At 40.8% G+C, this 27,753-nt stretch overlaps 1 protein-coding gene across 2 annotated transcripts in view; it reads left to right on the forward strand.

Moving 5' to 3' along the window:
* The window catches only part of ELMO1 (engulfment and cell motility 1), a 417,191-nt gene that overhangs the window by 259,950 nt on the left and 129,488 nt on the right, over positions 1–27,753 (forward strand). For both annotated transcript variants that reach the window (XM_077811025.1, XM_077811026.1), the window contains exon 16: positions 23,235–23,371. In XM_077811025.1, coding sequence (XP_077667151.1) covers positions 23,235–23,371 — 137 coding nt within the window. The remainder of the gene's footprint in view (positions 1–23,234; positions 23,372–27,753) is intronic.

Consider the following 27,753-nt stretch of genomic DNA (forward strand, 5'->3'; position numbering starts at 1 on the left):
CATTGAACTCTATGGAGTTTTGCCATTGTGTTAAGTGGGGCCAGGATTTCACCAAAAGTTCTCCATGCCACATTAATATGAAGCACACTCTCTATATTTTTTATCTCTAACCTGGATCCTTCTTTTTCCTATCCTAACATATTACTTATTTTAAACACTGGCCAGTTCCCAAGGGTTGGATGGGGGATCTGTGCCAAGAGAATGCTGGGTTTCTGACCCCCGGAAGTAATACCAGGTCAGGATCTAACCTAAACATGTGTCCACTGGCCCTAACTCCTCCCAGCTGGGAATTTATCTTCCTTTTATGAGCCTTATTGCTGGTCCTTGCAGTTTTCTCTGGCTGGTCAGGAATCAACATTGGCGAGACAGTGTGCAAAAGGATGAGCAGGACAGGGTCAAGGACTCATGCAGTGACCTAGAGTGGCTGTGTTCTCTGATTTAGGCATAGGACCGTGGGTGAAGAGTTTGGGCTTCTTACATGCTAGAAGAGCAAGGTATGCCACTCATGTTGAGGGACAGGAGAAAGAAGGAGGAAGGCAGGAGCACTGGAAGGGAAGAGATGGGAGGTGAGCTGGCTCTGCAATCATCCCGTATCACAGAATCCTAAAAATGGAATGCTTCTCCTTATTCATGATCACATGTTGTGTATATAAAGCCAATGATGTTATAAATTCTAGCATTCTCCTTTAGATAACGTCGTCGTCTTTTGCTCATCTCTTCTCCAGGCTAAACAGTGTGTAATTACAAAGGGGCAAATTTAAATAAAAGAATAAATAGCCTCCATTTGTACATGCAAATTTTGAAAGTATTGCCCAGTTCATGCCAGTAATAATTTCTAGGACATTTAATTGTGACTGTGTAATTCTGGTAAAGCACCTAGACAGAAACATTTTCCACAGATTGATTGTTAGGTTTTGGTGATGTTTATATATTAGGTTTTTATTACTAAAGACAGTTATAGCCAATTAATTATACATATCCATAGAGAAGAGCATGGGATAACAGCTTGTGTAACTACATGGGTGCACCTAACTGAAGGAAATAATGTGAACAATAGCTACAATATATACACCCATAGAGTACAAAGGTATCTTACATTCACAGTAAGAGACATTCTTCTTTGAATGCGTGCTCATGTCGATTCCATTCTAGGTGTGTGCCCACCCACATGCACCGTTGTCAGAATTTTTTCCCTTAACGGTATCCGTAGGGCTGGTTCTGGCACCCTCTGGAGCTCTGCCCTCATGCACCGGTACCTGAGGCACCACCGGCCCCATGCCCTCTTAGTTCCTTCTTGCCTCCCGTGACAGTCGGAGCGCCTTCCGCAAACAAGGGAACTCTTGGCTTCAGACTATGATAATCCTAAATCAGAGAGGCAGCTCTAGAAAGTTATCAGTAAAAGGGGGTGAGCGAGAGAAAGAAAACACTTTTTTTTTTGGTTATAATAGGGAAGTCTGAGTCAAAAATACCTGAGTCGTCGTCATCACACATAGAACCCTCAGTGGTAAGCACACTAATAGAATGTTTCTGCAGTGACTCATGCAAAACTGGGATCAGAACATATACAATCAAGTGGTTAATAGGATATTTGAAAAGAACATAGGTTTTCTTCAATGACAGTCTTTGTTATAGTGATATGCCTATCATATCCCATATACTCTTGTAGTGTGTGCATTGTGTATGGTATATAATATAAAATGGAGAGATTTCATCATATAAATGTATGGGTACATTGGGCTGTTGCTCTCAGTTCAGGAGCAAGTTAAGAATTAGTGTGTCCTCCTTATAGCTATTTGTTCTGGAAATGTTTATGTCAAGCAGATTTTCTTTTGTGTTGTCTCAAAGTGAGCTGGCTATTTGTGGTTTTATACTGCTGCTTTCCACATTAGTTAATTCCAGAACCAACTCAGACTATTAACCCTGTAAATGAAGCTGTTTTTGTTCTTCCTTATTCTCTTGAAGCCACTATAGTTAGTCTTGCTTGACAGGCAAAACACAGAGATTAGGTTTATTTGTGTAACACAGCTCTTGTAAAAGTCATGAACGGAGACAGGACAGTTTACAACTTGCAATGGCCCTCTGCAGCAGCACTGTTTAAGGGCACAAAAAAGGACAATTGTACTGCATGTCATGGAATGGCACAATATTTTGAAGCTGGCATATGCATATCTAGCTATGGAGGCTTCCATTACTATGGCAAGTGTTCCCTTTCCCTCCTTTTAGTCTAGTCTTGAGGTTTATTACCATAAATATAACACCTTGAGAATTAAGTATTTAATAGACTCAGGTATGTCTAAGTGACCAACATTAAAAGACTGGCCACCATGTACTATAGTTCTTTGAGAATGGTCTTAGTGAGCAGTCCATTTACATATAGAAGTGACCTTTTTTAGTCAACTATTTTTACCAGTGAGGGGTAAGGCTTAAGGATGTCGTTGATTTTTCTCATCTTCTTGCTGGGGCCAACTGCTCATTTGGAGCCTGCTTTTCAGATTTGCTGAGCTCTCCAACACCACTTGAAGTTGATGGGAGCTGAGGGTGCTCAGCACCTCTGAAAATCAAGGCACAATTGTTTTAACACGCCAGTAAATGAATTTGTCATTACAAATAATCTCCATGGAAGTACTGCATATTTCTAGCCAAGCACCTCAAAGCGCTCTACAAATCGTGAGCTATGCCTTGCAAGACTTCAGCGAAATAGGGAGGGAAAACCCGTACTGTACTGTTGGGGAAATGGATGTGCTCAGAGCCTGTGACGAGCACAAGATCATCCAGAAAATCTGAGAGTGAGCCAAGCATAGAATCCAGCTGTCCTGAGCCCCAGTTCTGTGCATCAGCTACAGGCCCTCATTCTCATGTGATGAACAAGAAATGCTCCGTTCTATCAGTTCCTACATTAGTTGCACTGGAGAGTGATAGCGGGTTTGTTGCAATACTGATTAATTTTTACATTCATTTAATTAATTAATATTATGCACCTTGCATGAGCATAGTTCTCATTTGCTGGGAAGAGTATATTATGATCATAGACACCGACTCCATGAGTGTTCTGGGGCTGGAGCACCCACCAGCAGCCCCCCTCATCAGCTCCTCCCCGTTCCCCTCAGTGCCTCCCGCCCACTGGCAGCCCCACCAATCATCACCTCCCTTTCCCTCCCAGCATCTCCTGCCTGCTGCGAATCAGCTGTTCTGCATGCAGAACATGCAGGAGGCACTGGGGGAGGGGGGCGGGAGAGGGATGCTTGGGGGAGGGGGCAGAAGAGATGGGGGTGGGAAGGGGTGGAGTGGGGGCGGAGCTTGGGGCAGAACCAGGGGGTCAAGTACCCCCTGACACATTAGAAAGTCAGTGTCTCTGATTATGTTCACTATATACATATGTTTAATAACTCCCTACCCCTACTTGATCTTTCTGACCAGTGATGCAGCATCCTGAGCAGTGCTTGTTGTTGTTTTAAGTAGCAGAAATGTCAGGTTATAATTAACAAGGGTTGCTGGGGTGCACTGAATGAGGAGCTCCTCTTATCTGAAAGATAACATTACCTACATCTGCCCGCCCACCAGCATTACCAATAAAATTAGTCTGAAATAAATGAGTGGAGCATGTCCACAACAGCAATCACCAACGGCTAGCTAGCGAAAGTTTAATATTGTCCTGCATGTTTATCTTATTATGGAGCTTGAAATCTTTCTTCCTTAATTAGAGAATACACCATTGTTCTACTGCTGAAAAAAGGCCTCTTGCAATTGCTAGCCTGTCCCTCTCCCTTTTGATGATATGTGTTGTAAATTTCTCTGATAGATAAGAAGCAGCAGAAAGGAGGTCATCTCAGTGGCACTGAGGTAAACGAGATGAGGCGCTAGGTGGCAACTCAGTTCTGAAACCCACACTCTGTCTTCTGCTGCTCAAGGCATCAGGAGTTGAGAAGGTTATGGAGATGTGGTGATGCAAAGGGAGTAGTTTGAGCACCATTTAACTCCACAGTGACTCTTGATGGCAAAGCAGGAGCCATGCTAGCTGGGCTCTGTGAAAGGGAGACGCATTCATGCTCCTGTGGGAGGATAATTGCTCCAATATGAGACCTGTGTGCAGATGTGGGAGAAGTTATATAAGGGTGAAAATAAGGTGTAACATTTTCATATGCGGGTGCCTAAAATAAACCACTTAAATCCCCGTTCAAGTGCCTAAATAAAAGTGACCTGATTCTCAAAGTAGCTGAGCACTTGCAGCTCCTATTGAAATCAATAACAGACTGCTGTTGTGATGCATATTTGGGGACATACTTGTGAATCCATATGGAAATTCAAACATTTTGACCTAAAGTCTTTCTCCAAATGTAAATTAATTGTGGCCCCTTTACTATGGACACCATGAGATGGGGTGCTGCATAGTCACTGAGGTCAGCCACTAGATGGTGTTAGGAACTTATGCACTAGGCCAATGTGTTACAAAGACATATGTTCAGCTAGACCGTTTTATGTTCCAGATTGGATAGCTGGGCTAATATTTCTGAGAGATCATGGAAATCTGGCATCAGCTCAAATCACAGCGCTACTTATTTTGAATATGTGTTGGGACAAAGGACAGGAGTGAGTTTGAGCTGTACTCTCACTTGGGCTACAGATAAAAGCTTTCTGTCAGAAACTTTTGTTAGTTTGAACTTGTGGGCCACCAACGCTATGTGTAGCTACATGTGTCAGTGAAAGGCTCTGGCAGGGGAAGGCAGTGGGATACTCCACTACTAAAAATAGCAGTGTAGTCGGGGGAAGCAATGCTTGGGTGTGTAGAGAGCCATGTAGACTATATACCCTAAGGGTTCAGCCATGCTTTACTCGCCTAAGCAGTGCCTCACCACCTCCACTGCTATTTGTACCCATGGAAGGGGTGTGTGCCGTGTGTGTACTCTACGTGTCGCTGTAAGGAGTGCGCAGTGTAGCGGTACCCTTAGGAACCTGGGCTTAGAGCCAGGTTTAGTTTAAAAAAACCTTCTCTCGTATCTTCCAGGCATGAGAAAAAAAATAGTAGTATATTGGGTTAACTTTTTGATTAAATCCACTGAAGATGCCTTAATGCTGTGTTAATGGGAACTTGACTTCTCTGGCAAAATCGTGGCTTAAGTCTGCTAGTAGAGGAGTCTCCGCTATGTTTTTTTCAACTCTAGAGGTATCGTTGCTGGAACTAGGGGTGCTGGAAGTGCTGCTGCTCCCTCTGGCTTGAAGAGATTTCCATCCAGGGCTGGCTCCAGGCACCAGCCTTCCAAGCAGGTGCTTGGGGCGGCAGTCTGTGTCCCGCGGCAGCAATTCGTCGGCAGCTCCACGGCTCTTCCAGGCGCAGCGGCAATTCGGCGGCAGCTCTGGCACTGTTGCGGCGGTGGCAATTCGGCGGTGGCTGCTTGGGGCAGCAAAATTGGTAGAGCCTCCCCTGTATCCATCATATACAAGGGTTACAGTTTGGTTCAATGGCTCCCAGCACCCCTGCCATACAGATTGTTCCAGCATCCCTGTCTGGAGGGGAATTGAACCTTATTTTTTTTGTTATGGGGTTGATCTAACCAGGGCTTTCTTCTCCCAGACATGACACATTGGCCATTTTGAAACCATCTTTTCTAACTTCTCCATCTAGTGATGAAGGATATTGCAGTTCTTCTCAATGAGGCATTTAACACCTATTTTATTTTGTTTTGAAATATTGTCGTTTTAAGTTGTCACAGCAGTCTCGGAGGCAGGTTTTTCTTTCTTCTAAATCTTTTTTTTTTTTTAAAGGTTTTGGTAGTTGCAAATTGCATATACAGGTTACTCATACAGCTGATTAGTTTCAGTCAAGAGAGCTTTGAAGAACTCCTTGCAGACGGAATAGTGATTTTCTCCTTTTTCCAGGATGTGATTAAATGTGGTAAACTAGCACTTTAGATTTTTAAAAAAAACAACCACGAATAACCCAGGGCTAATATACAATAACTTCCTTACAACATTTCTTTCAAGGCATGTCTGGGATAACACTTTTTACATACACAAGATATCCTGTGCTGAATTTTGAGAACTAATTTGAATTGAAATCCAGGGGCAATGAAAACTCTGGTCTGAGATGAGTTTGATTTTCCATGTTTGAGATTGCCAAATGTCTGCTCAGCAAGGGGAGAGAATTTCTAAGCAGCTTAACTCTCATTTCAAATAAAGCTAAAATCTGATAAAAAGAATTTTCAACTGAAGGCTCCTGACTTGTATTTCATTTAGGTTTTGAGGACACCTTATTTTTTCTCCTCTGTTTGCCATTATTTTGTGATTCTCATAAATGCAGTTGTTTTGCTGGAGTGAGTGATAAAAAGTTTGGAAAATAAGACCCACAAGGAAAAATTAAGAAAACTTGGCATAACCAGGGTGGAGCAAAGAACATAACATAAGAACGGCCATACTAGGTCAGACCAAAGGTCCATCTAGCCCAGTATCCTGTCTTCCAACATTGGCCAATGTCAGGTGCCCCACAGGGAATGAACAGAACAGGCAATCATGAAGTGATCCATCTCCTCTCCCCCATTCCCAACTTCTGGCAAACAGAAGCTAGGAACACCATCCCTGCCCATCCTGGCTAATACCCATTGATGGACCTAGCCTTCATCAATGTATCTAGTTCTTTTTTGAACCCTATTCTAGTCTTAGTCTTCACAATATTCTCTGGCAAAGAGCTGCATGGGTTGACTGCGCGTTGTGTGAAGAAATACTTCCTTTTGTTTGTTTTAAACCTGCTGCCTATTAATTTCATTTGGTGACCCCTAGTTCTTGTGTTATGAGAAGTAAATAATTTACTTTCTCCACACCAGTCATGATTTTATAGACCTCTATCATATCCCCCCTTAGTCATCTCTTTTCTAAGCTGGAAAGTCCCAATTTTATTAATCTTTCCTCATACACAAGCTATTCTATACGCCTGATCATTTTTGTTGCCCTTTTCTGAATCTTTTCCAATTCTAATATATCTTTTTTGAGATGGGGGACCATGTCTGCATGCAGTATTCAAGGAGTGGGCATACCATGGATTTATATAGTGGCACTATATTTTCTGTCTTGTTATCTATCCCTTTCTTAATGATTCCCAACATTCTGTTCGGTTTTTTTTTTTTTTTACTGCTTCTGCACATTGAGTGCATGTTTTCAGAGAACTATCCACATTTACTTCAAGATCTCTTTCTTGAATGGTAACAGCTAATTTAGACCCCATCACTTTATATGTATAGTTGGGATTATGACAGGTTTCAGAGTAGCAGCCATGTTAGTCTGTATCCACAAAAAGAACAGAAGTACTTGTGGCACCTTAGAGACTAACAAATTTATTAGAGCATAAGCTTTCATGGGCTAAGTTTTCGTGGGCTACAGCCCACTTCATAGGATGAAGCCTATAGCCCACGAAAGGTTATGCTCTAATAAATTTGTTAGTTTCTAAAGTGCCACAAGTACTCCTGTTCTTTTAGTTGGGATTATGTTTTCCAATGTGCATTACTTTGCATTTATCAACACTGAATTTCATCTGCCATTTTGTTGCCCAGTTACCCAGTTTTTTGAGATCCTTTTGTAGCTCTTCGCAGTCTGTTTTGGACTTAACTATCTTGAGTAGTTTTGTATCATCTGCAAATTTTGCGACCTCGCTGTTGACCCCTTTTTCCAGATCATTTATGAATATGTTGAATAGTACTGGTCCCGTATAGACGTAAGTGTCTACAGACCCATAAAGGAATGATATAACAATGACTGGGAACAGTTAGTTCTTCTAGTCAACAAAGACAAAACAAATAATGCACTTAAGGTGCAACAGAGAAAGTATAAGTCAGATGTCAGAAGAAAACTTTGAGACTAGTTAAACAATGGAACAAGCTGATGGGATATTGTAGAAATGCCATAACTGTAGTTATTGTAGGATAGACTAGTCACCTGTATGTTAGGAATGACTTTAGAATAATGAAATTGATCCTGCTGCGTTGCAAAGACATGAACCAGATCTGTGGTTCTCCAGTTCTTTCATTCTCTGGAATTCTCTTTTCACTCTCCTCTCCCAACTTCCCAAACATTCACTGGATTGTTCTCCAAGATGTTTAATTCTTCTCACCACTAGGAGAGAGACCTGTGCTCCAGAGACTGTGAACAATGGAACTAGATGATTCACTCAGCTTCCATACAAGCAAAATGCTTCTGCAATTGTAATGAATTACATACGCTAATATTCACCAGTATATGAAACAGGACTCATTTAGAAATGCTTGCGCTCTCTCTAAAATGCTTCTGAAGCAATAGATATATATTTCTCAGATTAAAATATAATTTTTGTTTAAATTGTTGCAGTAAAATGATTGAAATGTTGCTTTAATGTTGTAACCTATAAAGGGGAATACAATGAAGTAGAGGAATATTGCAGCCTAATTAAACGTTTCTATAGTATCAACTTTGACTACAGTAGCTTTACCGATCCCACACATCCACAGGCAGCAAGGTATCAAGAGGCTGAGTTTGCTCTAATGAATGAAGTTAAAGACACTGGCAAAGGAGTTTGTGAACTAAATATGCCTTTTGGAAATATTATGCAGGAGGTTTGATCTCTACTCCATCACCATTCTCCTGCTTTGTGAGTAGACATTTTAAATCAGATATATGTTCACATGTCTGCTTTAGCAGTGTGTATTTTGTTCTGCCAGTCTGGCTTGTAACTAAAAATGCGATCTACAAATTAAGACAATTTGTGGCAAAATTCAGTTTAGGCTTTTATAATTTTCTAAAGTATACTGAGCAAATTATAACTGAGAGGCAGTTGTGGACTCTGGATTAGGGCTTTTCATGTCCGGGAGACATGGGTTCTAATTCTGGCAGGGTTCACAAGCAAATGTAAGGTTTGACCTTCCAGCCTAATCACTAGTTCACAAAGGTCATCATCTCATAAGTTAGCCTCGCAGTGGCCCTGGAACGTACTCCAGGGTAGACTTTTTAGTCTGTTGACAGCCGAATGGGGAATCTTACAAATTATCTGCCCATGTCATTCCAACATCTAATCAGTCACAAGAGGTTTTCCTTAACAAGAGTATACGGGGGGGGAATCCATTTAGAAAAAAGGCATTTTCAAGGTAACACTTCTTGTGGTGAAGGGTAAGAAGGAGGAAAAGAAAAATGAAGATGCTGCTAAATTTTGCTCTCGAGCGGAGTGTCTATTATCTGGCAATGGTACTACACACATTTTCAGAGAGGTATGGTGTAGTGAGTGGAAGCAGATTTTCTGCTTGTTGAGCAAGCACTGTTATTTAAGCACAGCTCGGAACCATATTTGACATTAGACGTTGGGAATCCACATATGCTTTAGGATGAGACTGATTGGAGATTTCCCCAAACTAAACATTATAGTTATGTTAGCACTCTAGTAATATTAATTTTCTTTTCTCTACTTCACATTCTACTATCCTGTTGATACTTTGACACTAAATGGAGGGTGATTCAATCCAATGAGGGCATCTGTGCTTGGGCAGCTTTAAACTACCCTAGGAGCCTTTCTGGTGGGAGCTACTTTAGGTTTATACTGAATCATCTCCAATATGTTCTGGCCATGTGTCCTCCCCAGCTGTTCCCATACATTTGTGGAGCTTCTCTGGCCAACTCTAAGCAGACACGTTGTTATCATCCCCAGACTGGGGGCCTTACCCCTGCTGGCCTATCACATGGCTTAATCGAGGGACATGCCAACACCAGTACTGTAGCAATATGGAGGATTTATGGCTGTGGGTTCCATGTAGTAGGAGAGTTTGTATCTAATTCACTGTAACTGTTTTAGAGAGGTGACTGAATAATTTTAGGGAAAGGATGTACCTTGTGTTCTTCTCCTTCCTGGCTTGATGGCTTGTTTCATTCCTTCTCCATCTGCTCATTTGTTTTTCCTGCTTGTGATTCTCCTGCAGTTGCTCGCTTGTAAAATGACTTTTTTGTTATCAGTTTGTTGTTTTCACTGGTTATTTTATGCAATGACCTTTTCTGTTTTTACACTGTCTTTTTTTTTAGTGTGTTCATTTTAGCTGGGACTTTGGATAGAGGGTGGAAGGTATTGGTTAACTACACTTAAACATCTCTGCAGAATTCCCATCTAATTCTGTGCAGCATTTGCGAGAGCAATTCTTGTTGGTGCTGGTATCTACAGGTTCCTTTAGGGTTCACCCACAGATGGCGTCTTAGCCAGCCTATTTACTGCAGAATTCATTACTGTCCCTGTCTCTGGGGTCAAAACATGATTTGAAATGGTAATCAGAATATCTTCATGGTGAAGTGTCTTACAGAAGAACTTTGGAGAGTCATGGTCTGTGACCTGTGGTGGAATCTAAATAATGTAATCAGAAAGAAAATCGGTAATTACACATAACTAGATAAGCTTTTCAATAAGAGTGCCTTCAAAAGGAGAAGCAGCAGGCTGGTGCTATCTAGGGTGATCAGATTTTCAAAGTGAAAAATCAGCACTCCTATCCTGGGATGAGGTGGTGTTGGGGGCACGTAGGGGACAGCTTTGGTGTCCATCAAGAAGGTTTACAAGGAAGGTGAGAAAGAAAAAGGTTACCCACTGCTTACTGTTCTTGTTCATGCAGTCCACCCACTCCCAGTCTTACAAGAGTGCTCTGTGTCTGTTTATATATAAATAGTAAATAGAAAATGCGCTAGCAGATAGCACTTAAAAATAGATAGCAGTGTTGATGGATTTTGTAGGACTTGAAAGGTGGTGATGGTTTACTGAAAATGGCTTCCTTTGTGCAACTCTTTATGAAAGCTCGTAACACCCACTTGCTTCCCTCACTTTCACAGTCATTCAGTGGATTTGTCTCTACATCTGGTAGAGGGCTTGTTCCCTTAAAGGATGTGGAAAGAGGAGAGGTTGCTAGCAAGAGGGTAGGGTATCAACATGTGATAAATCTGTTAAGGAGATTTCCTTGGTGTATGCATGATCAGTCAGCCCTTTGTCAATTCTGCCCCCTATTCTGGCAAGCAGCAATTTCAGGTGGCCAGTCCATGGGTGCAGTTTGTGGGAACTGAATAGTATCCCCTTAAATAATTTTTAAGCCCTCTATTAGCCACTAGAATCCTGCCAAGAGTAGCAGTGTTTCTGTATTAGCTAGGCCTTGCATGTTGTATGTGCTTGTTAAACATAGCTAGGTGGACCCCATGGCAATTCCTTCATATTATGTATGTTATGAAAAGAACAAAAGACACAAAAATGAGGTTCACACAAACTGTAGAAAGAAAACTATAATTTGTAAAACTGACAGTGGGACATGTCTCGAAAACAAGGAATGTTCCTGATTTGCAGGCACACAGGTGCTATCAAAATAAATACAACCCATCCCCACCTTAATCCATATTTATACTTTAACCCTAATTTGGGCATTGTTGTCATCAGTCCTTCAGTCTCCCTCTAAAATCCATTGCAAAGTAGCCTAGTGACAAAGTCACCACCAGAACTCATCCAGCCAATCTTTTTCCTGAAATGTTGGTCATCCTAACTTTTAATCTCCTTCTGCTTAAGTGTACAAAACTTGTCAAGTTACCTTGTACATTAATAGTCAGACCCTGCCCCCACCTCCCAATATCCGCATTTCTGCAGAGAGCATGGTTGGCAGGCAGTTTCCCCTGGAGGAGGCTAGCTCCCTGTCCCGTCTCTTCCACCCATGGCTCCGCCCACACTCCACTTCCACTCTGCCCCAGGCCCCGCCCCTGCTCAGCCTCCCCTCCTGCCACTCACTGTGTCCCTCCTCTCCTCCACCCCCATCCCCTGCAGGGGTTGGGGTGTGAGGAGGGATACAGTGAGTGGCAGGTGTGGGGAAGGGTCTCGGGGCAGGGGATGAGGAGAGGAGGGACATGGGCGGTGGGGATCTCGCGAAGGAGGGGGGTGGAGTAGAGGAGAGGAGGAACTCACCACGCAGAGGTGGATGGTGGGGACCTTGGGAAAGGGGCGGAGCAGGGATGGTAAGAGGCGGAGTGCAGACGGGGCTACCATAGCCCAGGCATCTGGAAACAGCCTCCCCAGCCTATTATACCTGCGGCCCATGGCAGAGAGTATGTCTGACAATAATTTTTTCATCATTGTATTCAGTGTGGAGCCATGCTAGTCCTTGGATATTAGGGACACAAGGTGAGTGAGGTAATATCTTCTATTGGACCAACTTCTGCTGGTTGGAGAGACAAGCTTTCGAGCTCACACAGAGCTCTTCACAGCCAGGGTAATTGCAAACAAGAATTGCAGTATAAAGACATGGGGCCATATTCTGAGCAGGTGTAAATCTGCATAATTATTGACTTCAGTTAAGCTGCACCAATTTACACCAGCTGAGGAACTGGCACAGGGGACTAAGTGTCACACAAACACTTTGCTCCAAGCCAGTAACTTTTTGCAAAGGGAAAAAGAGCAAATCGAACTCCTCAGGTGGTTTCTTCCACTTATTGGTTGTGGTCATTCCATGTTTTTATTCAGGGGTACTGTAAATTATGTTAGGACAGAAGTTATTTGTAGGTTTTAACGTTCTTCACGACAGACTTTCAACTTGACAGGACAAAGCAACTCCTTAGTTGTCATTCTTATTTCCAGACTCTTAAAAGTCTCTCCATTTCATGGAAGAGTGTGACTAATCTGAATGAAGTACTCCCTCATCCCTGAAAACAAAACTTGGTTTCCCACATTGGATTTTAAAACTGCATTTGTTATTTATAAGTGTTTTTCATTCCAGGAGTGCTGTGGGGATTGAGAGGGGTACTGAGTACTTTCCTGGTTGATCTCTATGGTGTATCGTGACACAATACAGAGGCACATACAGCATTATTTGTTTCCAGCACCTCTTATTTCATCACGAACAAAACTATAAATGTTTCTTCTGAAGGTAAGGGGAAGCCCTTATCAACATGACATTGGTTCTGTGTGTCATCAGTTTGATTTTTCTGATCAAATGTGAGGTTTTAGTATTCTCAGTGATCTTAATTTCTTTGCTCTTAGGATTTCTCTTTGCTGCCTGCAATTTTGAACTAGAACTTTCAGTTTTCAATTCCATTGCAAATATGATTGATTCAGCTAGTTCTCAACATTTACTGATCTCTGTAAAGTGAGTTCTTCTTACCAAGCAAGCTTAATCTTATGGATTCATCTGGTTCCTTTGATTTCTTTCAGTTCTGTTTTGGACCTGGGAAAGCAGGGAGTCTGCAGGGATTTCATCCTTTGATCTCCTAGTAACACAGATATGACAGATGTCAGTGCTAATTGTTTTAAGTCTATCAGCAGTCTTGATACTGTTGATCACAAGGTTATGTTGACTGGATTTTGACCTTTGCTGGTCCTGTCACCTTCATTTTGGTGGGGTAGATGGGCTTACTCTTGTGATGGTTTCTTTCTGAGCTATCAGAGAGGGAGATTTTGAACGATAACTCACCTGTCTTAAATCCTTCGGGGGCAGGGTTCTAGTTTGCCACCACCCATCCTCAAGGTGCATGTTAAACTGTTTGGGAAAGCTAGTGAGGTGATTTGGAATATGGTGTCATGATACAGACAACACACAGCTCAGTGTCTCACGTATGACAAAATGAGGGTGCACAGCATCTTTGTTTTCCATTGACTGGATGAAATTGAATCCTAACCCAGACAAAATGAAGGTGATGTTTACACCTGCAGAAGGGCTACATGCTGGAAGGGACATATACTGTCCCTTCATTTTCTCTGTAACTCCTCTAATCAGAAATACCATTGGTTCAAATAAATGTCTGTCTGAAATGTTTGGGGAGGAATGTGAGTTTACCATTTTGCTGCATGCTAGTTATTTTAGACCCATTCTAGTACAGTTAAACATTTTTTAGCCAACGCAAACTAGTAGTTGGACATCCATTGTACCCCAGGTTTTTCTGAGTAATTTTGGTACAGATTGTGGTGCAAATATTATGTATACTGTTGGAAAGAAGGCTCAGTTTATCGCATGGAGTGTCTTCTGTTTAACCATTTCCAAAATAGGTGTGTAGGTAACTTTGGTGCTAATAGAAATGAGTGACCACTAGCACTGTCTTAAGCCAACCGTAGTGCAAGCTGGCACAAGCTTCTGCACGCAGATCTGTGTACTAATCTCCTAGCTAATCTGGTTCTAAGCCTCTTTTGGGCAGGGACTTACAGTGATAGCCAGGAGTGCAGTGCTTTTTTGATGAGAAATGGAGACTAGAATCAATTGACTTTCATACTTTTTTGGTGTTTTTTGGGGGTCCACCCAGACTAATAAAGGGTTCTGTCACTGCCTGCCCTGTTACCCTGTGGGCCATTGTGCGGTGGAGCTTTTGTTCAGATCTCTGACACCACTTAGCCTGTCCACAAGCTCAAGGACTCACCCTGTCTCTCGCCAGCCGAGTTACTCTTTGCAGGGTGACACCAACTGCCTTTCAGTCCTGAGTCTCCCTAGACATGTCCTCCCCAAGTTGTTAATTATCAGACACCCAGGCCATTCTCCTCTAGATCATTAATCTCCGAAGGCATGAAACCAGCCCCCCAGATACCAGCTTACATGTTTTACATGGCTTGCACACAAAGACCTTCTTGGGGTGAAAATAAACAAAAAACTTATTTAATAGAAAAAACTCAGATCATAGATGAAACTGTCAGGGAAAGCAACTGTATACAAGTTACACAGAAAATAATTATGGTTAGTTACCTACTGCCTTAAAATAGTTTCCCATCATACCTCGTAGCTATGGGAGGGATCCAGCATTCATGGACAGCCTTTTGCCCCAACTCTGGGCTCTGAGTTCTGAATAAAAAAATCATCAGTTACAAGCCTGCTTTTGGGCCACCCTCTGTTGTTTACCCTTAGTCCATGGTGACTCATGGTTATTCAGAATGGGGAAATTCTCTCTTGACTTGACAGCCCAGATGTTCTTTTCCATTTCAGTTGTCTCAATGTCTTCCCAGTTGTCTGTAATGGTCCATCATCGTCTTTTCCTGGGCTGGACAATGGATAGTTATTTGAACCTGATTTTGTGTAAACACCTGGCTTGGGAGGTGCCCCCTACCCCTGCCACCTGCTTGACTGCTCACTGCCCTGCTGAGAACAGTTTTCTACATGCTGGAATATATAAATTCATAACCACGGGCTATATACATCTCTCATAATGATCATCAAATTCAGAATATTACAAGCTTTCAAAAAGGATCATACTCGATATATTTTTATAGTACAATGACATAATAGCAATAAGTTGGTTTCACTACTTGTTTGGGGTGGTGTTCTGTTCTCCCCTGGTGGTGTCTGAACCCTGATTGTTTCAAATTCTTAGATGCAAAGTGTGACAATGGGCCAGATTCATTGCTGATTTAAAACAGTGCATCTCCGCTTTCACCAATGGAATGGTATCTTCTTACATCAGCTTGTCCCCAGGTCTGCAGCGCTGGAAGCTAGTTCCTTGAGCAATCTTATCCTTTTTTGCTTTGTACCACACAGGAAAAAACCTCAGCAAATTATTTCTTGACTTGGACTTAACAAAAGCAGCTGATTTGTCTATAATATTTTATGCTCCGTGTTTTGCGGCTGAAGTGTTGTTATATTATGCTGTACGTTTCTAAGAAAAGGTTCAGTAGCTTCTGTTCTAATAGTCCTTGAGTCTTCTAAGCAGTATTGTTCCAATGGAAAGAAAATTACTCAATTGGCAGCAATGTTACAACTTCATGATTGCATTGCTCTTGTAGCCCTGTCACAATGACCTTTCCTTGTCTTAAATTACATTGTTTTCCTATCCTCTGGTAGAAATGTACCAAAAGATTTACTTCAGAATTACTGCTTGTAGACTGTGGGGAGCAGCAGTGTAGTTATCGTGACAAATGGCAATATTTCTGCAGTATTAGGCACACTTCTTCTTACATTCTGTGTCTATTGAGAGAATTTTCAATATTGTGAGTAAAAATGGTCATGGCAGTAGTTATTTTTGATATATCTCATCTTCAAGGAGAAGCAAAAGCTACAATACTCCCCCTTCTCTTGAGAGAACTAATGAGACTTAGTTGCTCTTCATGTTGTCTTTTATTATTGGAAAATATTATTTAGAAAACCATGCGGAGTGTATGTTGTATATGTTGCCCACACTACAACTCTCACCCGTGGATCTTGCAGCACTTGACAAACATCAATTAAGCCTCACAACACCCTTGTGCAGTTAAAATATTATCTCCATTTTATTAATTGGGAAACTAGGAGAAGACAGTAAGGAGTTGGCTACATTTGGAGTAATGTGCTATATGGAGTATGATTTCTAAAGCACACTAACGTGTTGCACATTAATTGATCCATGAAGACCATGCTAATGCACAGTAAAGGTTCCCTAGTGCACGTTAACATAATGCCATTTTAGACAACACTACATTAAAGTAATTTACACAGACCAATTAATGAGCAGCACATTAGTACCCTTTAGAAGTCACACCCCTCTAAAGCACATTATCTCACCATGAAGACAAGCCCTGAAAGAGGTTAAATGTCATACCCAAGATGAGGCAGTATCGTGGTAGGTACAGTTGGACTAGATTCTCTAGGTCCTCGTCATTTTCTAACCACTGTACAAATCTGTAACATGGGGATAATGATACTTATCTCCTCTATAAACATTTTGAGATCTATGGATGAAAAACACATTATAAGAGTTAAGTATTAATTGATTTGTTGAGACTTTCCTTAAACAAATTATCTAGCTCTTCAATCATTTCAATATCTTGGAGGAAAGTTCAATGTATTTTTCTGATAAACCTAATGAGTTCTTTGGAATGAGCAGAGAATGATTTGTTATAAAAGATATCTCTCTCTCCCCGTTTAAGTGAGATAACATTAATGTCAAGTGATCCTATTTATGTGGTTGAGTGAATCATTTATTTGATTAATTTAGCCTCTCTTCCTCTGCTCTTGGAATATCTGCAATCATATAGCAGTTTTATCAAATTTATTCATTACCCAGATTTACTCAATAAAATCTTCAGGTTTTATTTTGTGGACTGATTGTGCATATTGCCATCCAAGTTGAGTTTTTACATGTGATTAATCACGTTGTTTTATTTTCCATTCCTTATACAGTGACTTTATAATCCTTAACATCAAGAGAAGAGCTTGAAGAAGTTCTCTGGCTTTGAATCTTTCAGGGGGCTAGCTGTGCAGGGAGAGGTTGCAGTTAAATTGGAGTATGACATTTTTCAACCTTTTCCTTTTTGGCTCTCACATATTTTGTCTAAAGTACTGTGACATTACCGAGGGTACAGTCTGGACTGATGAACAGCTGTGTTCCCTCAGTTCTTCAGCCTGGTGTGCCTTTTACGCTACTTTGCTGTGAGAGCTACCACTCCTGGTCTGCTCTCACACAGCCTTCCAGTTATATTGTACGAATGCTGTAACCAACCACTCGTAAATTACATTGTTGAACAACACCAACAAATTCCCAGTCCCAGACTTTCCCCCAGAAATGTGCATTTTGTACTGCCCAGCTCTCTCCTTTACAAGCTCAAATAAAGTCTGTCATTGTATTAATACAAAATGATATGCACAAATCCTGTTGTCGCAAATGGAGCTTCACAAACACTTCAATCCAAACAAACTGTCTAGATAAAAACCATAAAACAAGTTTGTTAACTACAAAATGTAGATTAAGTGATGAGGCACAAAAGTCAGAATTGGTTACAAGAAAATAAAAGTAAAACACAACTAATGCCAAGTTAACAAGCTAGAGTGAATTCAAAGCTAAGTGTCTCTCATCACATGTTTCAGCAGGCTTACTGGCTGAATCTCTTTCAGTTAGGATCCCTCCTCCAGTCCAATGCTGCTTCCTTTGTTCTTTAAGTGTTGTCGATGCACTGGTTTATGGCTGCTCCCCCAGACTTGGAACATGTCTTAGTAATACCATACAGAGGAATCTTATAACTTTACATGTAATATTGCCACACTTATTTTACCAGGACAACAATAATTAGAAAATTACGAATTTTCAAATGATACCTCACAAGGCATACTTTGTACAAAATGTATCATGGTCCTGTAAAAGAGGTGAACATAGGGATACAGACTGTCACAAATTCCTAGTAAAATTAGACATGAACAATTTATTGCTTTTATGCAGAATTTATATTTAATTCTCACCCTCCCTACATTTACAATAGCAATGGGGTGTGAATGTGGTCCTAGCTGTTACGAGTGAAGTCAACTCCTTCTCTAGCTTGCTTAATTGTCTCTGTACAAGGACTTTGTAAGTGGTTTTGAGACATCTATTCCCATGCTGTGTGCTGAATGTGTAAATTTAAGATTAGTTTATGGCAAATGTTTGTGGTGAAGTAAATCTACCACTGAAATTTTCACAGAAATCAAGCACAGAAGGTGTAGGAGCACAACTGAAGTGCAATAGTGTTTAATTTTTAACAAATATTCATGGACCTTCCCCCCCACCCTGCAACTTTCACTCTACTCTACTACTTATTACACTAAAGGAATACTGTATGCTTCATGGTTATTCATTGTCTTTGGTCTTGTTGATTTTTATAGCTCCGCTAGAAGATGGACTCTCTTACTTATTTAGACTATAGTACGTACAATATGGTCAAAATTTTCATAAGTAAGTAGCAGTTTTGGGCTTTCCTACTTGAGCTGTCTCAAAGTGTGGTTGCTAAGATCTTTCAGATAATTTGGCCCCTTTTGAAAGTGCTAACAACTGCCTTCTGGAAAACAGGCCCCATAAAGATGTCCCAAATTGGGCACCCAAAATCATGAGCTGATTTTGAAAGTAATGGCCTATATGTTTCTCATTTTTAAAGCTCATTTTTCATGATGTAGTAGTAGTAATATTAATATCTAGCTTTTATATAGAATTTTTCATTTGTAGATCTCAAAAGTACTTTACAGAGGAGGTAACTATCATTATCCCCATTTTACAATGGAGAAGCTGAGGCATGGGGGTGTGGAGGGTGAGTGACTTGCCCACAGTCCATCAACAGGCCAGCAGCAGCACCAGGAATAGAACCTAAGTCTTCTGAGTGTGAATCCAGTGCCCTAGCATTAGGCTCTGCTGCTCTGTCAGTGCCAGCTTCTTTCTTTGTTTTTCTTTCTATTACTTTTCCAGTATTGCTAAAAACAATAATAATTAAAAACTTCTGGTGGTTTGTTTTTTCAAGGGGGAGGACTACTGGGAATTTTTTGAAGAGAGGGGAAGAGGTTCGGTCAGATTTTTTTTTCCCAAAACCTGTATGTTGAATTGGTAACCATATAACTTACATATATCAGTGCAATAGCATATCACCTTCTGCTCAACTAGCAGCCTTAGATTCACGCTTGTGAGTTGTGAAAAGCTGACACTCCAGCCAGTTGGACTGGCTCATTCATCCTTTACAGGAACTGTCTTGAATGGAGAACTTCTTGTAATCTGTACCCACTTTGAAATTTAAATCTGTATTGGTCTCCATGTCAGTCACTAATCAGAACATACTGTACACACTGTCGTTCCAAGTTTAAGCTGATGTGAACATGCAGAGATCAACCTGTTCTTAGTGCCATGAGGAAGAACCCTGCCATGATTTTGTTTCTTTCTCTGATGAGAAAAGGGGTTCCAGAAATAGGGAGGGGAAGGGAGGCGAGGGACAAGTTTGTTTTTTTTTCATTTTTCCTGTTATTTTCTTCCCAGAGAGGGGAAACAAAAGGTAACATAACAAATCTATTTAAAATATGAGTAATCTGGGGAGCCTAAAAGTCTCTTAGAATAGCCAACATGTACTTGGGTAAATCTCTGAAAAAAGCATGCATTAAAATATTGCCTTCCAGAAATTAGCTATGTTTTGTCAGGTGCCATTTCTGATCAGTAAATTAGCTTCACTTCCTTTCCTGAAGTCATGCTCAGAGAGGAACTAAAAGTTTGAAGGATTACTTGAATCCCATTAGGTGGCACACAAAGCTCCAGTTCAGAGAAGTAGGTATAAGAATTTTGCTAGGAAAGGAGAATTAGCAAATTCTCAGCCTGATTTATACAGACCAGATATTTCTTCTGATTTGTCTTTCAAAGGAGGTCTCAGACAAACATTATTATAAGGCATAATATTAACATTCAACAAGGATAAGTAACCATGATGATTTAAGTCCCTGAGCTGTAGCCTTATGTTTGTGTGTTTTTATTTAGTAATAAATTTGGCTAGTTCCTGCAAATGGAAATATGTTTGATAGTGCTGTGCCTAACGTCAGGAATATTACAAGTAGGCTCCATACAATGTTTCCCAAATTGGTCTGACAGTGAACCTCAGTTTTAACTTGCCACTTAGAGCTGTGCACAATATTACATAGTAATATTGACCACTCTCTAAATTTGACCACTCCTCAGAGAGAAAAGATGGCCTTGTGGTGAAAACATTCAGCCGGGGATTCAAGATATGGGTAGAGTTTCTGCTTCTGCTGCAAACACCCTGTTCTGTGACTGACCAGCTCACATAATCTCTCTGTGCCTCAGTTCTCGATCTGTGCAGTGGGGATAATAATGTTGCCTTTCTCTCATCCGTTGTCTGTCTTGTCCATTTAGGTTTAAAGCTCTTTGGAGTATGGATTCTCTTTTATTATGCACTTATACAGCATTTAGTAAAATGGGCTGTGATTTTGGTTGGAGCTTTTAGACACTACAATAATAATAATAATAATTGATTCAAGAATGTAAAATTATCAAGTTTCATGGAAGAGTCGTTTTCCAGACAAACAAAAGTGTTACTGAAGTTCAGCATGGAATTTTTTCTACCATCTGGATGTCTATGGAAATTTTGAGGTACCTCTTTATGATGCAGTTCTGAATTTTGAGTCTGGTTAGTTGGGATTAGCATGGTTTAAGACATATTGGCTCTGGTCTTCTAATTGAGTTGAGTTGCCCCATTTGGATTGAGAGGAATTATTTTTACTCTTTCTCTGAGTTGAACAGATGCAGGAAAGTTGCAGTCTGTTGACTAGTTAGAAAAGCATTGGCCTCCCCCAATTTTTATTTTTATTTTTTTTTAAACAATCAAAATAAGAATACAGCTTGGTACTTATTATGAAGAGCATGCCTGGAATTGATGATCAAGTTTCTGAGGATCCATAAATTTCACATTAATTTTGATTTATTGATGTATTTATTTTTAAACAAGAAGGAACTGTGATTAGGATTAATCTGAGAAGGATTAGAGAGGCCAGCATACCTCATAGTTACTGCCTTGTTTCATGGTCTGATTTACACAGCCACTGCACTGACTGCATTCTTCTGCCTGACATTATTTTATTTCTCCTCATCGTTATAATATTTTATGATTTAAGGACAAGCACGCTCTGAGAAACCTGTTCTTTTGTGCCACTGCCGTTATTACAGGCTGAAGGCCTGATAATTGGAAATTCTGGGCACTCATGACTCCAATTGAAATGGAGGGAAGCTGAAGGTGCTCTGAAAACCAGGCCGCTGGCATTTTATTTTTTTAAGGGAAGGAGGCCTTACTCATAAACTGAGCTGCTGCCTTGACCAATTTGCCCTTGACTACACAGCCTTGGAAGTGAATGGATTTCATTTGATTAGAATGAGACCTGAACTCCTAAATTAACTCCGTCCCTAGCTCTATAGCCAAGAAATTGATTATATTTTGATCTGACATTACAATTAAACCTCATGTGTGCGATTAAGCTTCAGAGTTTTGCCTCCATAATTGGAATGTTGTACCTCAGGAAAGATCAGAGACCCTTTTTCTTTGAGGCACTAAGTAATTCCATGCACAATGTGCTCCTATAGCAGCAGCAACTGCTATGGCAAAGGTAATTATACATACCAAACAGAAAGACAGGTTTCAAAAAGAGGCATCACTCCCATGGGGCTGTAGCAGGCGAGGAGCCAGGCTCAGGAAAAGAGGCATGTGTTCCTCATCACTGGGGATCTCTCAGTCAGGTAGTTCTGTCTGGATACCCCCAAAGAGTTTTCATGTCTAATCTGGCAAATTTAATCTGGAGGAAGAGGTTACTAAGGATAGTGAGGCATGTGTGAGAGCGCAGGTTGGGAAGCAGTTTGCCCAAAGGGTACGTGATGTTACTGTTTTAGTAATATGTCACAAAGGCTGCTTGTGACTACTCCTTTGTTCCTGACGGTAGGTGAGGTTGCTGCTATAAAAGTCTGTGAGTTGCTAATGAGGAAGATTAGGAGGCTGTTGATGTGGAGGAAAGCTAAGGTTAATTAGCTGATGTGGAGGAGAGCTAAGGTTAATTGAGATGAAGGATGGATGTATCAAGGATAGGCTCAGACTACCCGATAGTCTTTGTGATGCTGGCAAGCAGCCTGGTGATGGAAACTGCATCAATTGCAGCAGCATAGGTGGTAAAATGTCCTTTGGGGCAATTGGTCACCAGTGGCCAGATTTTCAAAAGTGCTCCACTCCCAGCAGCTGCCATTGCCCTAAGATTCTGAAAATCTGGCCATAACTCAGTAAGTCCTACAGGAGAGGACAACCTCTTTGGGCAGAATATCTTCTTCCTTTTTGTGTCTCACAGGCCTTCTCTTCTCTCTTTTTTTCTTTTGTTTTTAAATGTATGCTTGACATTAGGGTTGAAGAGAATTGCACAGAGAGAGTTTGTATTCAGTCTCTCCTTTAGAAAAAACTTTGTCGATATGTGGAACAGGACTCTGTTTAGCTGTTTGTTAACATTTATTTTAGCTGTATATATTTAAACATCTCTACACTTTCACATAGAAAATCACTTTCTCTGATACCTCTGTGGCATACCGCCACAGAAAACGGGAACTCATCAGCTACTGCTAGCAGAGCTTGTTCTTTGATCAGACGATGGTTTTGTATCCTCTTACTGCTTAGGTTCAGTGTCCGCTTCTCAGTCAGCATAGCTTTGGTGTACATACTGCTAACAGAGGGGTAGGTTCTTCTTTTGATGACTAGGCTTGGAGTTTTGTCTATGCCTTTCTTCATCCTAGCCTGGACGGTAAAGCTCTGCACAAACAACTTGCTGTCACCTCTGAGAGACCATCCAGGCAAGCATCTAGTTGCCCTTTTCTGCAAAGAGGTTCTATACTGTGTCTCATTCACTTTTACATTGCAGACCAGGGGTGGCTTTCCAAAGTGGTGTGTTTACACCTCTATCCTGGTTAGAAATACAGTTCCTAGGAATTACCGTATTTTCCAGATGTGGGTGTTTTTTTTCCAGTTTGGGTCCTGCCTGTTAATATTTTATTTTCCCCTTCTCTTACGTCTTTAGCCAGTGAGACCTGCAATGATTTCCACCCCATGTTCTTCACGCACGACAGATCATTTGAGGAGTTTTTCTGCATCTGCATCCAGCTGTTGAATAAGACGTGGAAGGAAATGAGGGCAACCTCTGAAGACTTCAACAAGGCAAGAGAGGGGAAATTAGTTGACAGTAGTTCTAAGACATGATGTGTGCTCTTAACTGAGGCCCAAGGGATTTATACATTCCTCTCCCACTTACTTCTCTCCTGGGTTTCTTCTATGTAAATTCCTTACATGTCAACATTGAGAAACCAAAGAGCAGTGGATGGGAGGGTCTGTGGAGGCTTTCTGACCTTTTAAAGTTGTGTTACACTGCAGACTCTGAAGATAAATGCAAAAAACCTGGCTTGAGGGGAAACTTTGCCTTTTTATATTGTTAATACCATTCTGAAATGCTGCAGCCTTCAAGGTTGTAAATAATGCAGGGAGAGTACAACAGTGATAATTTTGTGCATCCTTTAATTTCATTTGGATGACCTGAGTGCTGAAGTGGTAAAATATTCAAGAGTGGACATGATCCTGCTGCAACTTTAATGTTATGCATGTCAGCTGCTGGAGTTTGAAGTAACAAAGCTTGCAGTGCTAAGACTTATTAGAAGAGATTTGAACACTGATGTCTGGAATTCTATATTCCAGCCAGACTTGCCAGCAAGTACCCTCATCCTTGCTGGCCCGTTTGACAGGCTCTTGATACCCTTGCCCAAGGCTGGGAATAGAGAAGTTGATGCAGCTCCAACAGCTCCAGTGTTCAATACACAGAGTCTTATTGGCATTAGACTTGGATGCTTCATGCCTAATGCCAAACTGAAATGTAGCTGAAAGAGGGTTGGCTGCTTAAGTGAGGAAAAACAGTATTCCCTAGATGAAGTAGTGGTGGATCTTCAAGACACAGTGTGGACTGGCCATCTTTTAGATACAGATAGCTGCCAATGAGGACATACACTCTGGCAAAAGGAGGAAGGGATGCCCATAAAAAAGCACACTAGTGTTGTGTGTAGTTTACTGGCCAAGAGGTACAGTTATTTACTACCCAAAAATGCATTGGCAAGACAATTCGCTGGATAGTTTGAAAATTTAACTCACATGTATAAAGATGCCAACACCTATAAAGAGGTCATCAAAATAAGTGACTGTATTTAACAAGTGCATGAATGGATGTTGGTCACTGAAGCTATATTATCATCCCAGCCCAATAAGGATTTGGTATATAATTGCCTTCACACCGAACTGAGAATATGCAACTAGTTATCCTAGTGGATTAGTGTAATAGGGCAGGTTTCAGAGTAACAGCCGTGTTAGTCTGTATTCGCAAAAAGAAAAGGAGTACTTGTAGCACCTTAGAGACTAACCAATTTATTTGAGCATGAGCTTTCGTGAGCTACAGCTCACTTCATAGGGCAGTCCCATTTCTGACGACAGTCTCCAAAAAGATTCAGTGGAGGATGAAACTTAATAGATTTATTTTTCAGTATTATACATTGCTCTAGGGTTCTTTGGAAGGCCAAGCGCAGTTGCCTTTCTGTTCTAATGTACTATTTAAACTTTTAAAGGATAGGATCTTTTAGCCCTTTTTTTTACAGATGAGTGCCTCTTTGGAGACAGCACAAAAGATGCAGTTTGTTGTCATATATGACAAATTGCTTCTCCTCACTTTCTATCTTCATAAGTCTTAAGATCAGTTTTTAGTTAGAATAACTTTTCTCGTCCTGGTAATATCGGAAAGTACCACTTTCATACTGTTCGTTAATCACTTGAGATGTGGAATTCTTTTTCCCCGAAGCTCAGTTGGAAACTCAGTATACTGGAGTAAGGCTCTTGGAACCTAACATTTCTGCTTGAGAGCTACTCTGTGATCTTTAATCATAATGAAGAAGGGATAGCTCTATTAATTTAAATTTTGATTAATCAAAGTAAATTGGACATTCTATAGGTATTAAGAGGTTTTACAACCAGCTTGTGTGCACATTTGGAGACTTATTCTCCACCTCTCACACCATAGAAGGGTTAGATTGCTAAAAGTTGAATAGTTGGGAACTCCCCACTACTTTCCCATTGGTTCCTTAGTCTATTCTTAAGGTCTCAGTAAACCATAGATAAAGACTTTTCAGTGGTGAAATCCAGCCACTGTACTCAATGCTGGGGAGATTCCACCACTGTTCATTAATTTTAAAGCTTTTTAACAGCAGCATACTGTTTGAAGAATTCTGTTGTGTGTTTTCAAAGACACATGTAAGATCTCATGCTTTTTCTTTTAAACGCTCCCTCATTAAACTTCTTGTCAGCCCTGGCTATTACACTTGCATGCATTAGAAAGAAACTGTAATGTTCCTCATATCTTAAAGAAGAGGGATGTTGCTGTTATAACTGTAACCTTTTTTCAGAGTCTTAATATAAAGGTAGAAGTCTGTATAGAATAATTCAGTCAGGCAGCTAAACTTATATTGTACCTTTATGACATACTTTAGGGCTTACATTATTCATATCTGGTGGGTATTGTAGAAAAATTAAGATGTAGTTAGACATGCAAATGGAAACAACTCCACTTTATTTGAAACATGTCTGGTTTTGGAGTGCACAGGTGATCAAAGAGCCTTTAGCATGCTATGTCATCAGCTGTTGTTTGTAAAAGTACGATATGGTTTGTGCCTTTGTAAATATAATAATCTTTCCTAGCTGTATGTAATCATACATGTTGTATATTGGTACAAGGAAAGGTTGTGTCTCAGTTTTACTGACGGGTCTGAGATTAATGTGGGTGAACTAGGGGGCACTGAGTTAGTCCAGGGGATTGGTAATGGAATACAGAACCTTTCATCAGCAGGGTGCAGGTTTACATCTAGCTTAATAGGGACTAAATGAGAGATGGCTGTTTAGTGTCCTATGTAAAAGATGTTTGGTGATCACATAAACCTACCACACCACAACAGCTTGTGTTTATTGGCCCTTTGTTGCCCATTTCATCAGAGACTGTGTCTTCGCTGCAAAAACTAGTAACTGGAGTCCAGAGAGAGAGAGAGAGAGAGACACACTCTCTCTCTCTCCGGGGCAAGCAACCAAAGAAGGGGGTGTCAAACCAGTTGAGAGCTAATTCCCAGATAAGCCACAAGGAGGCACTCCAGCAGTGAGTAGTAAACAGGGTCACACCATCCTGGTTTTTGTAAACCCCCTGCATTCACTGGTCATCTGAAGGAGCAGTTGGCCATGTGAGCGGGTGAATATGACAGCAGAATAGGTGAGTGCATATGCACCTCATGGATCACCCCCATGTCTGTCATATGATAATGTCACCATTGCAGCCTCCATGAAGTCTCCCTGTGAGCAGCCCCTTGAGGCCAGTCCTCCTCCACACACAGAGTCACATCCATGTTGAGTATGAGATTCTAGGGACTTCTGAGAGCGGCGAGCCTAAATGTAAGTCGGTGGCTCCTGACTCAACTGTGACTAGCATGTCAAAATCTCCTGTTCAAATCTCTGTCATCCCCAATAAAACCATAGAATGTGAACTTTTCTCCCTCAGGACAAGAATCCTGGTTTTCACCCTGAAAATCTGGTGAGGCTATAAATCAACTATTTTTATTCTTAAATATAAACACTTTCTCAAAGTATTAAACTACTGTAACCATTTGCAGTGACTCAAACTCAGACTGTTCAGCATTTCAGACGGACCTGTCTGGTTGTCTTGCATGAACATTCATCCATCAGACTGCTCTACTTAAGGCTTCTTGGCAGCTTCTTGTTCAATTGGAATTGTAAATCCTGAGTCTTCCTGGACTTACTGTTGACCTCAAATGGTTCTCAATCAATAAATATACAAAAGTCTCTGTCTTGCAGAAACCACAGCACCCAGGTAGTCAAGAAAATTCATAGTACAGCTCTAAGGAGTAAATCTATTGTAGTGTATTCACATTTAAGATTTTCTAGTGGTGATGAAGGTGTAGACTGTATCATTTCAAGAAGGCTGACAGAATGACCTTCCCAAGATAAAGCCATGGACCACCAAAATCCAAAGCTTTTAAAGTCCTTACGGCTCCTGCTTTGATTGAAGCAACTGCTGCAGGAGGAAATCTAATAAATTACTAAACCTATAGCTTTTTTAAAAAAAAACTAGAGAGTTAAGATGTCTTATTGTCAAGATTTTCCCTCATTGCGGAAATATAATTCATACATTTTACCATGTAGTCATTTGAGGTCATCCTTCTCAGATACTGAAGATATATTTTTATTGCCAATTAATGCTATATGCTATAAACTTTGCAAAGTTCAATTAAAACTGTAATTTCAAATTACTGTACAAGACAGATACATCTTCCTAGCTATTTCTTGTAGGCGAACCACAATAAGGCCCTAGACCTGTGTATCCATGAGGAGTCCCAGTGACTTTATTGGAATGTCTCACTGGCAACGGCAGTCCATGGTACTAGATCCCAGTGCAGGAATGGGGCATAAATTGATAATTTATGAGATTATATTAAGAACATACATAAATT

Source organism: Eretmochelys imbricata, chromosome 2, assembly GCF_965152235.1.
Source record: "Eretmochelys imbricata isolate rEreImb1 chromosome 2, rEreImb1.hap1, whole genome shotgun sequence".
Classification (NCBI taxonomy): Eukaryota; Metazoa; Chordata; order Testudines; family Cheloniidae; genus Eretmochelys; species Eretmochelys imbricata.